The 15,998-nt window shown below is 50.6% G+C and overlaps 1 protein-coding gene across 3 annotated transcripts; it reads left to right on the top strand.

Annotated features, from left to right (window-relative positions):
- Nucleotides 1-473: 473 nt before the first annotated feature.
- BNIP5 (BCL2 interacting protein 5) lies at nucleotides 474-14,971 on the top strand. 3 transcript variants are annotated; one of them, XM_047797102.1, is made up of 12 exons: nucleotides 474-780; nucleotides 1,905-2,380; nucleotides 3,361-3,480; nucleotides 5,067-5,131; nucleotides 5,695-5,935; nucleotides 6,528-6,659; nucleotides 7,783-7,844; nucleotides 8,174-8,408; nucleotides 9,254-9,385; nucleotides 10,225-10,289; nucleotides 11,920-12,177; nucleotides 12,921-14,971. In XM_047797102.1, exons 2-12 carry the CDS (start codon nucleotides 1,909-1,911, stop codon nucleotides 12,954-12,956), a joined length of 1,818 nt encoding a protein of 605 aa, XP_047653058.1. In that variant the 5' UTR covers nucleotides 474-780; nucleotides 1,905-1,908; the 3' UTR covers nucleotides 12,957-14,971. The 3 variants fall into 3 exon arrangements, with proteins under 3 accessions (XP_047653058.1, XP_047653056.1, XP_047653057.1); XM_047797100.1 differs by having other exon boundaries at nucleotides 1,767-2,380; XM_047797101.1 differs by lacking the exon at nucleotides 3,361-3,480 and having other exon boundaries at nucleotides 1,767-2,380.
- Nucleotides 14,972-15,998: the final 1,027 nt, after the last annotated feature.

Here is a 15,998-nt window from a genome sequence, read left to right as displayed (position 1 = left end):
AACAAAAAACACAAGTGAAGTACACTGTCAACACCCCAGCTTTCTTAAAATGCTGCCCAGGAGCAGGTGGTTCCTTTGTCTTTTCCATGGGCAGCTGCTTCATTCTGGATGGAGAACGGAAGGGCCTCTGCTGCTCTAAGATGGGACTGGTCCAAATATGTTTATTGCATGTTCACCACATCCAGAGATACCTTAGGTATCATACAGTTGACTAAATGTTTGTGTTATACATTTCTTTCTTCATTTACGAAGTACTCACTGAGTGCCCGTGATGTGCTAGGCCTCCTACATACTCAGGATATAAGACACAGCAAAACAGACAAAGGAGAAGAGAGGCTCAGATGATAAACCACTAAACACATAAAGAAACAATATTGAGTAACACTGGTGGTGACATAACAGAGAGAGAGAGGGTGTGTGTGCTCGTGGGGGAGGGCCTCTACGGGAAGGCGACATTTGAATAGAGCCCTGAAGGGAGTGGAGAACAACCATAAGGGGGTCTAGAGGAAGAATGTTCTAGAAAGAGGGAACAGCCAGAGGCCCTGAGGCAGCACATGAAGAGAGTGGAGTGGGGTGAGCAAGGACAGAAGAGGTGATGGGGCCAGGTCGGTGGGGCCTTGCCGGCCACTGGAAGGACCTAGACCTTAAGCCACTGGAGCAAGGAGAGTGACAGGATCTAACTTTTGCTGTAAAAGTGTCCGTGGCTGCTGAGGAGAGTTCCTGTAAGGACGGCGGGAGGTGAGCAGGGAGACCAGCTGGAAGGTGACGGCAAGAGCCCAGGTGCGTGGCCATGCGGCCTAGACCTGGGCAGTGGTGAGGAGGTGGGGAGACGCGGTTCAGGCCCAGATGTGCTTTGAAACTGGAGGCCATGTTGCTTTGCTGATGGATCAGATGTGGGGAGTGAGAGAGAAAGGCGTCGGGATGGCTTCCCTTGTTTGGCCCTAGCGATTAGAACAGAGTTGTCAATAATTGAGTTGTCTTGAGAAATAGCCTTCATAGCCTGTGAGACAGGGAGACAGGTCTCAGGCACGTTTCAGATGAAGACACTGCAGAGAAGCTGCAGGACCTGCCTGCAGTCCTGGGGGGCGGGGGGGACAGGACGTGGCCTCTGGCTCCAGCCATGTTCGTTTCCTGTTGCTGCTGTAACAAAAGACCACAAACTGGGTGGGTTTGGAACAAGGCGAATTAATTATCTTACGGATCTGGAGGTCAGAAGTCCAGAATCAGTGGCAAAGGACTAGAATCAAGCTTCTGGCAGGACTGTGTTCCTCCTAGAGGCTCTGGGGGCCTCGCTCTGTGATCTGGGGCATGACTTCCGGGTTCGGCTTCCTCCTCTGGGACTTGGGGACAGAGTCACTGAGAATTTATACAAGACAACAGCTTTTCTTTTTTTTTTTGCTTTTTAGAGCTGCATGTGCAGTATATGGAAGTTCCCAGGCCAGGGGTCAAATTGGAGCTACAGCTGCTAGCCTAAGCCACAGCCACAGCAATGCCAGATCCGAGCCACGTCTGCAACATACACCGCAGCTCACAGAAACACCAGATCCTTAACCCACTGAGCAAAGCCAGGGATCGAACCCAAGTCCTCATGGACCCTAGTTGGGTTCTCAACCTGCTGAGTCACAACAGGAACTCCGAGACAACAGCTCTGAGAGTTGATATTACTCACATGAATGGGGAGGGTGGGTGGGCGCAAGGGCAGTATTGCTGGCTCATGTCAGCAGTCGACGGGGCCTCTTCTAAGGGAGCTGCTTGTTTGGTTGCAGTGCAATGGAGCCTCCTCAGGGCCCAAGGAAGCCTCTGTCTGGGAGGAGAGCCAGGTCTTTGGACAGGTTGCAGGACCCCAGGAGGGATTCAGAGCCGGGGGACTGCCAGTGCCTTTCCATGCCCACCTCCCGCTGCAGGAGGATGCTTCGCCGAACGGCCAGCGATGGGACTAGATGCGCCAAGAGTCTGGCTCAGTCTTCGGAGGCTCAGGGCCCCACGGCCACAGCCCTCAGCCCCGAGGAGACCCGGGAATTTCTCCCCAGTGAGCCAAGGCCTCCACAGGACACCAAGAAGGACAAGGCCCAGTGGCGGACCCAGCAGGGATGGCTGAGAACCATGATGAACTTCTTCTTTGGGACAGGCCATGAGGAGTCCAAGGAAAAGGCCAGCAAGAGGGCCAAGGGGAAGGAGGGCCCCCCTGAGCCTGCAGAAACCCCCGAGACACCGGGGGAGCCAGCTCCCAGGAAGAAAGCCCACCACAAGAAGGCCAGCCGCAAGAAGCACAGTCATAAGAAACACAGTGCTGAAGAAGTCAAGGGGGCCGAAGGCCAAGAGGCCAAGGCGGCCGCTGCCTCCTGTTGTGGGAAGGCTGACCTGGGCCCAGGAGCTGGGGGTGAGCAGACCGTGCCTATTTCCATGGTAACCCCAGGGCCCCACCCCCAAGGGCTAGGGTGCTTTGAGCGGCACCTCAAACCTCTCAACAGAGGGGAAATGCAAAGTAGGGCCACTATCAGGGACAATACCACTTCTTTGAGGCAGAACAGGACCGAGGTGAGCACCTGAGGTCAAACCCTGGTTCCACTGCTCACTGGCTGTGTGATCTGGGGCTGGTGACTTCTGTCTCTGAGCCTCCATTTTTCTCACTGATGCAATGGAGATTATGACAGTTGCTGTCCCTTGTGGTGGCTGTGGCCCAGAGCTGGCACAAGGGAAGCGCTCCGTAAATGGTAGCTGTTATTGTTAAGTACTCTGGTTTGAGGAGCAGGGACCAGGGAGAAATAGGAAGGTGGGGGGTGGGGGTGGGGGAGGCAAGGAGGGAAGCCCTGTCCCCCAACACTAGTCAAGTACTGGGGGTGGGTGACAGGGAAGTAGAAAGAGCCAGCTGCTGGGGTGCTGGTTCTAGACTTGCCTCCGGTGGGGCTAAACTTGCTGTGTGACCTTGAGCAAGTTGCTGTCCCTCTCTGGAACACTTGATTCTCATTCATAAAATGAGGGAGTTGTTCCCCAAGGTGCCTTCCTTTTCTGACGCTTAGTGTCCTGGAGTTGCATGTCCCAGAGGCAGCTGGAGAAAGGTGGAGATTTCCCTGTAGGACTCAAAACTCTCCTTGATTTTATCGGGAAGAAGAGACTCAAGGAAGATCCAGGATGTTTTAGAGTGTGGAGGGGAAGGATGTCTGGGCTGAGGCTGGGTGGGTTTCTGATTTTTTTTGGTTAAGCCTAGAGCTGGCTCCAGCAGAACGTGTCCTGCTGTGAATTCTGAGCCGTTTTATTGTGCTGATGAGCAAAGTCAGAAGAATGTCACGGACAGTCCACCCCCCCACCCCGCCCTGCCACATACCCACCCCCCAAAATTTGCTTTCATCTTTTTTCCAGAAGGGGACATTTCTGATCTCCATTGCTTCTTGCTCTTCGAAGGCAGGAGTGCTGGAGTCCAGGGGATTTCTTCCCAAGCCACAGGTCACCAGCGGGAAGAGGAGCTCCAGAAGCCTGACAGTGAGTCAGAATCTGCTCTGGGCTCTCTGCTGGGGCAGCCGATAGCAGACCGGATGGACTGCTCAGACCTTGGCTGGTGGCTCTCGAAAAACATGTGCCTATCATGCCCCTTCTGGTGCTTCTGGTCAAACTTGCTTATGTTAGAGCCTCATGGAAGGGACTCCCAGGAATTAGGTGACAAATCCTCCTGTTTTATGTGTTCATGAGTATGCGACATTTTTTTCCCCAGTCATTTAAATTTATAGAATAAAAAAATAAAATAAAATGTGTAGAATATACACGTGTAGATATTTATGTGTATATGTATATATGCATATGTGTATACGTATGTAGGTGTATATGTGTACGTACATATGTGTATATGTATATATACATGTATGTGTGTATATACGTATATACACACATATGTACATACATATGTGGAAAGAGTGTTCTGTGCATACTCATATACTCACAATTGTTTACAGTCAGCCATATTTGCTCTGTGTGTGTATGATTTTGTTGCAGGACCATTTTAATTAAAATGATGTTTCATCCTTAAATACTTAGGCACACATCTACAAGAAATAAGGACAGTCTCATACACAACCACAACTTTGTCACTGCCCCAATAAAAGCAAAAGTACTGTATTAGTCTAATTCCCTGCAAAGAATGGAAATATTGTAAAAGATATGAAATGAAGGAGCTATGTATCTGTCAAAGAATAGCCAAAAGGCATGCAGTTGGTTACTTTGCAGGATGTTTCATTTTACACGCTAATCATTTTCTCCTGTGAGAGGGAGTTGGCTGGTAGACAGGAGTCAAGGAGCAAAAGCCCAGCAAGATTTATAAATGAGAGAGAAGTGAGGCGTGAAAAAACCTGCAGAGAGTCTGAGAAGAGGGAATTTTGTTTGTACCTTCTTTTGTGCAAACTGATCAGCTGGCAACTTGCAGAGCCCCCTTTGGGTACCCTGTCTTTGGTAGGTTGGCTGAAATATCAAAGAACCCTCTTTCTGTTGTTTGTGGTTAAGGGCTTGGCAGTGTGGTTTAGGCACTAACATGGCAGGCTATCTGTGTCCTGCCTGCTGGAATTTTGTAGGTTGGAAGGTCAGCCTTAGGCTGGCAAAGTGTCTCCAAGCACTGTCCCTCATTTGATGACCCGACGGCCTTCTGAGGGAACCAGGACAGGGTTGTGATCCACATTTCACAGGGGAAGAGAGGAAGGCCCAGAGAGGATAGAGACATACCCAAGGTCACACAGCTTGTCAAACCCAAAGTAGATATTCATAGATCTATAAAGTTGAAAGGAAATAGCAGCATACCAGTTGAATACTTGAAGGACTGACGTGAAACTTCCTGCATGAAGTTTCATGCTTTGGCCTAGTGCCATTCCGCCATTGATCTTCCAACCCTCTTTCAGAAAAACCAGCCCCTGTGATGTGAAACTACCCCCACCACGACCCCCTTTCTGTGGCCTAAAGGATCTGTTTTAAGAGTATCCTCATATAATACAAAAGGCCCAAGCTGGTCTCAGAAGTCCAAGACAGTCATTAGAAAGAGTTCTCTTTGTATCTAGAAAGATTAACCGGGTACATTTTTCTTCCAGAGGATACCATCATCCAGAAGATAGTGGAATTGCTCCAGAAAGTGGGAGACCAGTGGGAGGAAGAGGTAAGAAGCAGGGGTGGGAGGGATGGACTGGGGGTGTGGGATTGGCATGTGCACACACTGAGGTATATGGAACGACTGCCCAACGGGGACCTGCTATGTAGCACAGGGAACTCTACCCAGTATTCTGTGATAATCTATGTGGAAAAAGAATCTGAGAGAGAATGAGCATGTATGTATGTATATGAGTGGGTCACTTTGTTGTACAGCAGAAATTATCACAGCCTTGCAAATTAACTACACTTCAATAAAATTAAAAAAATAAAAAAAAAGGAAAGAAGCAAACTCTACATAGGTGCCCAGGGCCCTGCTGCCTTCCCTCCCCCTCCCCGTCCTCTTCCTCCTCCTCCTGCTCCTCTTCCTCCTCCCCCTCCCCCTCCCTTCCTCCTCTTTGCTCAAGCCCCACCCATCCTTCCAGGCCTCTGTTGCCCTTTCGCTCCAAGCTTTGTCATCTCCCTTACCTGGGGCCACCCTGAAGCCCTTGGTTGCTCCTAGGCTGCTTCTCAGGGAGCTTTCCCCTCTCCTCAAGATCAGGGGCCTGACCCAGTCTCTCCTCTCCCCTACAGCAGCGTCAGGCCTCCCAGCCAGAGGTGGCTCCACATCCCCCAGCACCAGTCGTCGGGAGGAAATCCCAAGAGAGAAAGTCCAGTGTTACGAGAGCCTTTTCTCATAAGAAACACAGCCGGGAGGAGCCCAAGAGAACAGTGGCTGCAGAGGTTTCCAGCCCAGAATCCCGGCGACCCAAGAGGCCCAGCTTTCTGCCCCTGTGTGTTGGTAGCCATCGGCCCTCCAACTCCAGCAGCCTCGGTGAGCATGCTCACCGTTACCATAGCAACTCTGTGGCTGCCTCCAGGCACTGGAACCTTCCCTAAGGCTTGAGTTGGCCATTTTAAGAGCTGTCTTCCCAGTTGTGACTTTTGCTCTGCCCTGAGCAAGCATGGGGAGGGCAAAAGGGAGACTACAAGGTCACTTCCACATACAAAGCCTCACAGACTGGGCAACCCAGCTAAGCCCCCAGGGGAAATTTGTGTTCCCCTCAACGACCTCCATTTCTCTGCAGCCTCAGCTTCCACACCCTGGCAGAGGGCAGCGTGTGCGGAAAGGAACTGGAGCTTGAGAGGCAGGAGACCGGGGTTCTGGGCTGTGCTTTCTATGTCATCCCTCATTTCTGTGCCTCAGTTGCCACTCCTGTAAAATAAGACACTTCCCCACCGTGTATCTACATGCACTCAGTCCTCATTTTAGGAAGCACATTTCATGATTCCTGTTTCATAGATGAGCAAACTGTGGGTGCACTAGCACTAGTCACGGGGAACACCTGGGGTCTCTGCTGACTTCTGTGCACGGGTTGACACCCTCAGACTGATGAGGCAGCTCTCCATTTCCTCTTGCTTCTCAGGCATGGAAGCACCTGAAGTCCCAGTGGCTCCGTCAACAGCCGATGGCGACCCCAGTCCCCTGGAGCTTTCCACCCCTGCAGGAAGTCGGGGACCTGAAGAGGACCTGCAGCTGGACAGAGCCTCAGAATTCAGTCAGTACCCCCCTCCCTTCCTCAGAGACCTTGGAAGGAAGGTCTTGCAGAAGAGAAGCTGAACCAGAGACAGGCCAAGTCCTGTCCTGACCTCCCTCTGAGGTCTGGGGAGGCAGGGCTGGGGAGGCAGCGTGGGGTCCAGAGCACAGGCCCTGAGCCAGGCTGCTGTTCTCACCCTGTCAGAGCTTCGGATGTAAAATCACAATAGGATGAGGCCAACAAAAGCAGGGAAAGCTCAGGCCCCTGGCCAGGGCTCCGTAGATAGTATGATCTTTGGGGCCTGGATTTGAGTTTGGACTCTGACCTCTCCAGTTATGTGAACGTGCCCAAGTTACTTCATCCCTGGCCTCAGTTTCCTCATCTGTAAAATGGGAATAATAATAATAATACCTACTCCCCAGGGCTGTTGGAGGCTCTAAATGAATTAATGACCATAAAGCAGGGAGAGCAGTGACCTGAAAGCAGCTGATAAATGTTAGCTGCCGTTTATTGTGACTGTTATTACTGTTGTCACATAGCGGAGCGCAGCTTGAGAACAGAGCCTCCAGAGGAGTAAAGGGGACAGGAGGCGGGATAGGGGTCTTGGGGGAGAAGCAGAACTGATGGTGGCTGCTGTCACTATTATTATTTTATCATTGGCAGAGCCAAGCCTCCCATCATATAGTCCCTATGGATTCTGGCTGTCTGAAGATCTGCTTCCACTACCTCCCCTATTCTGTCTTGTTCGCTTTTCACAGAAAATATGCCTCAAAGGGGAATTGAGAAGGGCCTCTGTTTCACCCAGAGGAGGAGAAAGGGGAAGGGTGGGGGGGACCTGTGGGGACCAGGCCCTGTCACTTTCTGAGGCAGGGGCCTCAGGCTGTTTCCTCACACCCTAAATGGCACATCTAGGCCCTCAGTGAATAAGTGAGTGTATTCCCATGAAAACAGCTGTGCCTTCAGGCCACCTTTGAGGAATCTGTGGTCCCCTGGGTTGGGCCTGGGACAACCTCCAATGTAAGCTCATTAGCACCTCACCCTGGAAACCTGTGCCAATTGCCCAGGAGGCCACTGGGCCTTAGGAAAGACTGACCATAGAAAAGCTTTCCTCAGCACTCAAGCAACCAATTTGTTCTTTTTTTAGAGGAATTTATCCAGAAGATCATTGCTCTACTCCAAGATGCGGAGGAGCAGGTGGCAGACAAGGTGAGGAAGACACTCCCTGTGTTCCCCTGACCTCACTGTGGATACCCCACCTCCACCTGGCACAACTGCTTCCCTGCCCCTCCCCCAATGCTACATCTTGCCAGAGCCCAGCTCTAGTCTCCTTCTCAGAGTTTCCCCTGACCACTGCAGGCAGTATTTGTTTCCCCAGCTCTGAGCATCCATCACCCTTCTCCCTGGGCTACTTCCTCTGATCCACAGTGGGGTCTCTGTTTCAGGAGATGCTGGAGTTTCAGGAGATGCTTTCAGCTTACTTGCAACCTCCTCAAAGTCAGGGGCCCTGACTCAGTTTCTCTTATTTCCCCCTGTAGCAAGTCCAGGAGCCAGAAGTGGCTGTAGAAAACCTGGCCACAGCCTGCAGGAAGAAATGCCAAGAGAAAAAGTCCAGCTTCAGAAAAGCCTTTTCTCATAAGAAACACAGCTTCAAGGAGACCAAGAGAACAGGGGCTGCAGGTGCTGCCAGCCCGGAGTCCCGGCCGCCCAAGAGGCCCAGCTTTCTGCCCCTGTGTGTTGGCGGCCATCGGTCCTCCACGTGCAGCAACCCTGGTGAGCAGGCCCGGGGTTGCCATGGTAACAGAGGCTGCCTCTGGTCCCTAGGCTTTCCTCAGGGCAGGGGTGGCCAGCTGCATGATGTTCTGTTCAGCCCTGACTTTTGCTCTCTGCTCTGAGCAGAGTGGGGAGGTGTGGAGGGCTATGGAGAGAGAAACGGGCTGGTTGCCACCAGGACCCACCCCCCACAACACTGACCTTCCATCCCCACACATAAACACCTAAAAACAAATGTGGTATAAGAGCAGTGTACCTGCTCATCAGGTACATGCATCAGAATCACCTGAAAAGCTGACAGAAAACCAGAGACCCTGGTGTGAAGAGGTAGGCTATAGGGACTGGTCCCCTATTTTGTCACTGCATCCAAGTTGAGGGCCACTGATATCCAGCAATTACCCTGACACGTACAGAGTGCCCACTACATGGCACTGTCACACATAGTATCTCATTTAAACCACTCACAACCTTGTGAGGTCAGTCCTATTACTCCCATTTGACAGTTGGAGAAAGTGAGGTTTAGACAGGCTAAGTGACTCGGCAAAGGCCCTCAGAGTTAAAAGGAAAGTGGGCCAGCTTGGTGGGACCTGATGGCAGACCTGCTTGCTTTCCTCCCAGGCTGTGAGGAGGCTGAGGGAGTGGGTGGAAGAAATAATGAGATTTCTGGAGGGGCTAAGAGGACCGTGAATTCCACTGAGGCAGGTCCAGTGGGGTTCAGGCTTCCCCAGGGAGCCTGAGAAACTAGGCCCCTCTGGAGCCAGTGCATTTGGACAGCGTCTTGTTAGAACTTGGCTTCAACTATGGACTCAAGAAAGGTGCTCATACCAACTTCTTTTGGCCCTTAGATCTGGAGGATCTTGAGTTCCAGGAGTTCTCACCTGCAGAAGGGAGCCCAGGTGGGTGCTCAGAAGCACCTTTCCAGGCCAGAAGCCACAAACCAGAAGTGGGGCTTCAGCCAGAAGGAGCCGATGAATCAAGTTAGTGTCACCCTGCTCTCTTCTGTGACAGCTGCCCGGGGGCTTCCCTTTTGCATGGATTTCTCAGGCTGAATCTAGTAAGGAACTGGGGAGGTGGGTGGCAAATACCCCAGGAGACTTAAAAGGCAGGGAGGAGACAGAGTTGGCTTTTGAACGGGGCTGATGGGTGGAGTTGCAGGTGGACTGCCTTCTCCAGGTAGAAGAGGGCTACAGTTTCACCCCCAGCTGCATGCCATTGCTTTGCCTGGATGTTTCATATAAAATGCCTAGTTTGCTCTGGATCTCATAACCAGTGGTGTTCTGGCAAATAAACTCTGGGGGGAGTGTGGGGGGAGCCCTATTTGTAGTATTTGCAGATTTCTATGGTATAAAATTCCCACCATGGCCATTTTCAAGCTGCCAACAGATTCTAAGAGTGGGTCCACAAATTTCCTGAATTTTTACAATTAACTTGGTGCAAGCAGCCACCTGCATGCCGCTGTTTATAGCCCAGACTGTGGTGCAGCATTCTTGTTGCAGCAGTAACCGTGGCCTTTCCCCTCCCTGCATTTGGATTTGCTGCTCCCAGTCCCAACCCTATTCTTGACTGAGATACTCTGTAGCCTGGATAAGGTCTCAGTTTCCCCATTTGTCAAACGGGGCCGAATGTGGTAACAGGTGAGTGTCTGCAGGCCAAAGTCCTATCTATTTCTAGAAAGAAAACCCAGAGCTCTCATGCTCCTGCCCTAGTTTAGGGGAAGCTCTGTGTTGCATTTTAGAGACAAAATACTGACAGTGACCGAAGGATGTGTTGTTGCAGAACTGGTCAACTGTCCCTCAACGTTCTTTATTTTCCTTAGAGGAGCTGAACATCCAGAAGCTGGTGGCCCTTCTCCAAGAAGCTGATGGCCAGTTGGGGGAGCAGGTGAGGACTGCTCAGTACCCACCCCCCACCCTATCTCTGCATCTAGATGACTATGACCTTGAACCTCCGTGAGCCTCCTTTCTCTCTTTTGCAAAATAGAGAAATTCCTACTTGCCAGATAGGTACATGAATCATATATAGAAGATATAGAAAATGCCAGACACATAGCATTTGAAATAAATGTTAATTTGGAGTTCCCATTGTGGCTCAGTGGAAATGAAACTGACTAGCAACCATGATGATGCAGGTTCAATCCCTGGCCTCACCCAGTGGGTTAAGGATTCAGCATTGCCATGAACTGTGGTGTAGGTCATAGATGCAGGTCAGATCTGATGTTGGTATGGCCGTAGGCAGGCGGCTATGGCTCTAATTTGATCCCTAGCTGGGGAACCTCCATATGCCATTAGTGCGGCCCTAAAAAAGACAAATATACATACCTCTGTGGCTCCCCCTGCCATCCAAGACCTCCCTGAGTCCAAATCCTCCTTGAAGTTCAGCTCCTATCCCACCTCCCAGGAAGCCTCCTTCCCCGAGTCTGGACTGCCAGTCCCTCTGATCTCATCCTCTGCCATCTGTCTAGGCACACGTTTCAGCATTTAGAAAGTCTCCGATTCTTTTAAGCTTTTAGATTTTCCTCCTCTGCTAGAGAACCTGTCACAGGAGATTCCCTGCCTTGGAAAACCTCCCGGTCTTGGAGAGACAATCGCTGGTCCCATAGGAAGAGGTGTCAGGTGTGAGCACAGGTCATAGATGAGGAATCGGTGTACCTGGTGATGCTGGAGCCTCACCTGATCGCCACAGAGCACCTGGCCCAGATCCTGACTGCCAGCACCTGCATCCTTTCACCTGAAGACTGCCCCCAGAACCATTTTCCCACCCAGATAGTGGGCCAGGACGAGCACTCTGCCCCGCCCCCCAGGAATAACCCCCAACCAAGAGCTGATGGGAGAGAGGTATACATATCCCAGCTCCCTCACTCCTTGAGGGGTAACCCCGAGGAGTGTGTTTTTCCAGAGCTCCCAAGCACCTCGAGGGGATCAGGCTCAGCTGCCAGCCCCAGTGGGCTGCCTTCCCATCCTTGTCCCAGGTCTCCAGTCCCCCGTCCATGTTTGCCAGGATCATTTACCACATAAGTGAGCTATGCCTGTGTCCTAGTCTTTCTGCATCTGCCTCTGGGTGGTGGGGAGGAACCCAGCCTAAGACATTTAGGATCAAGGGACAAAGGCTTAGGGTGGGAACTGAAATTCATCCAGCATCCACTCTGCACAAAACCTTCAACCATCTCATTTAATCCCTTCCCCTCAACAACAATGTTGGGGGCTATTATTATTACTCTTATTTTACACATGACCAAACAGAGGCTCAGAGAGGTCACACAGCTATGAAATGCCATTGAAGCATCCATTACCGGAATCTAAAGACCTGTACTTTTGTGTGTGTGTGCTTTGTTCTGCTGCTTGGGCTGAGCCTTGCAGAACAGATTCTGAGCAGCTGGGGATGGGGGGTGGAATTTAACAAAGGATGCTCATCACAGGGACAATGAGGCTGCATGGAGTTGGGGGAGGGGGCGATGGTGGGAGGAGGCTATTTGCCAGTAACCCTGACAGCCCGCCTTCATTTCTCCTTCCAGATCAGACGATACCCCAGCTTTAAGAGGTTTTTTTACAGGCTCTCAGACTCTTCCCTCAGAAAGCTGGTAGCCACCCTGCACTGCCAGGAGGCCCACTCCGCTGAGCCTGACAGGAACCTTGCCGAGGGATCCTACCCATTTGTCTTCGACTTGGCTAACAAACCTGCTGGCAACAATTACCAGGCTGTCCTCAGCCTCGTGGGCCTGCGCTACAGGCAACCCAGCTACGGCCAGTTCCCGTACAGAGAGGCGCAGCCGGTGAGAAAGGACAACATGGCACAAGGGGGACAGGCTCACATTCACAACAGGGGCTGCTCACTGTCCTCGTCCCTCCCCTGCTTCGTTCAGGCCTTTGGGGGTGCAGTCAAATGCCTCCTCCTTGCTGAGGCCTTCTGAGACAATTCTACACCAGGGTGGCCTTTGTTTTCCAAAACCCTTCTTGGCTTTATCTGGAAACTAGTATCTTCTTTCTTTGGCTCTGGTCTCCAGTTGGATGTGCGTGTTCATACTTCTTGACCTCAGTATGGAATACTGAACTGGCTACCGTCTTAGCCTGTCCTCTTATTATTTCATGGGTTATGCTGCTTGGCTTTCCAATTGAGACTGTCATAAAATTGAAAGAACAAAGCAAAGTAAGATTATCTATCAAATAAGGGATGAGTGAGGTGGACGAGAAAGACTCTGGGCTGTTTGGTTTTAGAGGGCTAGGGGAAGAGACAAATGTTTACTGATGACAAAATTTGGCATCAATTAAAAGCGCTAACCGAGGTCAATGAAACGAGTTGGTTCTGGGAGACTTCCAGGAGGTAGCAGGCATTGATTTTGACCTGTGAGGATGGAGAGGCTGTAGATGGGGAGAAAGGACCAGGAGGACACTGCAGGCAGGAGGTCCTGCGTGAGCAAAAACCCAGAGGTGGGCGCTAGCGAGAAGCCTGTTATCAGGGTGGGACCCGCACGCACTTGGGCTATGGCTAATATCTGTGTTCTTTTTCTTCACCCAGAACATCACAAGTCCTCAGAGCCAGAGTCCAGACTGAAAGCTGTGCTTTGCACTCAAGTTCCCTTAAACTATCGGAACATCGGCAGCTTTAGCCAGGAAACCCTGAAGATGCTCCATGATGTCCCAGTTCAGTGCCTCACCAACATAACGGTGTCCACCAGCATGGGCTTATTGAGACAGCGAATGCACAAGACGTCTTCCATAAAGCTGGAGGCAGAGGCCATGGCGGGGAAAGAGCACCGGACTGGGAGTTAGGAGACCAGGACTCCACTTGCCGATCTGCCCCAAACTTGCCGCTACACCCTGTACATGTCCCAGGTCCCCTCTCCTTTCCAGACCTTGGATTCTGGGCTGGACTAGTGACCGATCAGATCCTTTCTGGCTCTGTTATGCTGACATATCTCTTTAGAGGCAGTAAGTGCCCTCACTCTATGGCTAAATACATCCACCCTATGAGCTGGAGGCAGTCTTTAAGTACTGACCAAATGAATGAATGGATGGATGAATGAGTGAATGAATGAATGAATGATTGAATGAAAGAATGAATGAATGAGGGGGGCTCCCGAGATCCAGGCAATTCTGCCAGCCATTCCCTTGGAGAGCTTGGTCTCCAACTGGAATTGTGCAACCAGTTGTTCCAGCTCTAAATTGGGAGTCAGGGAAGAAATGGGGGAGCTACCTCAACAGGCATTGGTCCAAAACACTGAACAGGAGTCAAGGCTTTTGCATTCTTGGGCTAACCCTAGTGTCTACTGCTGACTTCTGTGCCCCCCCCCCCTTTAATCATGTCTTTTCTTGATCCACCAGGGCTAAAAACATGCCCACATCATGTAAAAGGCCTGCCCATACTTTTACAGATGCTAGCTTTAAATGTCTTCATTTTAAAAATAGTTTTTTTTTTAAATCTCTCACCAGAACATTCACATGCACGTAACAGATGTGCATCTGTGTGTAACACATAATTTATTCAGTTGACCAATAGTGCTTAATACCATATGGATTTGTAAACCCTCCCAGGATCTCTGCAGTCTCCAGATATGGAAGACCTATAGACTGGGGACAACTGGTCTCTCAGAACCCTTCCAACCTTTTATCCTATAATTCTATGACCAGAGAAATGAAGCTGATGCCTTGCATCTCTCCCACCTCATAGGAGTTTGCCAGAAGCCAGTAAGAAGAACGTGAAGAGTTCTGAAACCACATAGTTCTGTGTCTACATATGTTGTTATTCTTATTATAGCTACAGTCTCAGTAGTTTTCAGGAAATGGGGAAGGGCTTTGAGCTGGATTGCCATGGACGGTTGCGTGAGTGTGCACTGCTCAAGACCACCATACCCCAGGAAGTGCTCTTCACTTCCAAGATATTCTGGATTGAAAGATTTATGATGATGATTTTCTAGCAGAGGGCAGTAAAGTGTCTTGAGAAAGGGGCTCCTTTTTTGTTTTATGCACAAGGGTGAGGTTTTGTCTTCTACACGACTGAAGAGTTCCAGCAGCTTGGCTCAGGTGGACAACTTGCCATGTATCCATTATCCGCATGTAGGCCTGACAGGGCTAAGAACATAGCCCTTGGACTCTGCCTGGCGCATGTGACCAAAGGGGAGAGGGTGTTAACACCTGGATGGCAAGTTCATTATTGTAACCCTTGGTGGACACTGTTTTGCTGTGTTGAACTTGTGGTGAGCACCATGGGATGTGGCTGGGGGGTGGGAGGGAAGCCAAGGGCAGAGAGTCCCTAGGCACTTAGATCGGACTGGCCTCATACATGAGGCAAAGTTTTAGATTTTGAACATAATTTAGTGTTATTTCTGCTTCTAAGAAGTAGGGGAGAGGGGAGCTATTTATGGATTTATTTTAAGCAGTGTTCAGAAACACTTCACGCCAAAATGTGAAGGGTCAGAATCATGAGGGTCAGGAACCTTCTGTACATAGCTTACTTGGAATGATGTTCTTCAATTGTATGAGTATTTGGTATGAGTTCCCGATGCTGGCATCTGAATATTGTTTTTGTACTGTGTTATTTGAGCAAATAAACTCGCCTTGGATTATTCACTGTGGGGGCCTGATGGGACTGCCTGCCACATCTAAGCCAGTCTGTGGGGGTCTTTGTCCCTGCTGGGGGGCCTTGTCTGGATACTAGACAGTAAAAAAACTGTCCTGGGATGAGCATTAGGTGACCTGGGTTTTAGTCCAGCCACCTATAGGCTGATGACCTTGGAGATAAGACACTTCCCCTCTGGACTGGACATTCTACAGTTCCATGACTGTTTGGGTGACAGTGAATTATACGGTCAGGAAAATCTGATGCTACACCATCTGTCTTATTAATCCCTAAACATTGGTGCCCAAACTCTGTCACTCAGAACCTGGATAAAAATGAACAGAATACAGTGCCTGGTTTTTGGTCCAGAAAATGTGGGCTCCATTGAAAGGCATTTTTAGGCCTCCTTGCCCCTGTCTCAGAAAACACGTGAGTCCTTTCAGCGGCTGCCTGGGGAGAAGAACTTTTACCCATGGCTGGTCTTCTGTTGTGAGGGGCAGCTTCCTGCTGTGAGGAGGGCAGGAGAGGGCAGCATAACTGTCCTCATCTCACAGAGGAGGAAGCTGGGGCTGGGAGCAATCAAGGCCACACAGCCAGCTGCAGAGAGAACCAGCCCAGGACACTGTTCCGGGAAGCCCTGTTTTAGTGTCTATTGTCTAATCCATGAGTTCATTTATTCAACCATCATTTGTTGAGCACTTACTATGTGCCAGGTCTGAGGCTAGCTCTATGGAAAACACAGATGCAGAAGACACATACCCTCACCCTGGGTATGGGAACTTTGTGCCAAGAGGAATCCAGGGCAGTGGGATGCCACGTGAGGGTGGGGCTCCCTCAAGTCACAGCATGGAGGCTTCAAGATCTGTGAGGGGCAGAGGAGACCCTGCTGCTTTGAAAGGCTTTTGAAAGGGGGACAAGTGACATTAGGATGTAACGAACCTAATTCCAGGCTGGGTGGATGAGTCAGAGGTAATGGGGTTGGTAGAGACCTGGCTGAGCTCAGGTGGTTGGCTGGGTTAGGGGAGGGCTGTGCTATAG

Source organism: Phacochoerus africanus, chromosome 9, assembly GCF_016906955.1.
Source record: "Phacochoerus africanus isolate WHEZ1 chromosome 9, ROS_Pafr_v1, whole genome shotgun sequence".
Lineage (NCBI taxonomy): Eukaryota > Metazoa > Chordata > Mammalia > Artiodactyla > Suidae > Phacochoerus > Phacochoerus africanus.
Note: the sequence above shows the minus strand (reverse complement) of the source record. Positions and strands in the feature narration are given on the sequence as shown.

What these genes read in the sequence shown, in the direction of transcription:
- BNIP5 (XM_047797100.1), top strand. Translation starts at nt 1,771, where the DNA reads ATGGAGCCTCCTCAGGGCCCAAGGAAGCCTCTGTCTGGGAGGAGAGCC. An exon ending in GGAGCTCCAGAAGCCTGACA is followed by an intron (nt 3,481 to 5,066) that starts GTGAGTCAGAAT and finishes TTTTTCTTCCAG; the next exon opens with AGGATACCATCATCCAGAAG. An exon ending in ATGGCCAGTTGGGGGAGCAG is followed by an intron (nt 10,290 to 11,919) that starts GTGAGGACTGCT and finishes TTCTCCTTCCAG; the next exon opens with ATCAGACGATACCCCAGCTT.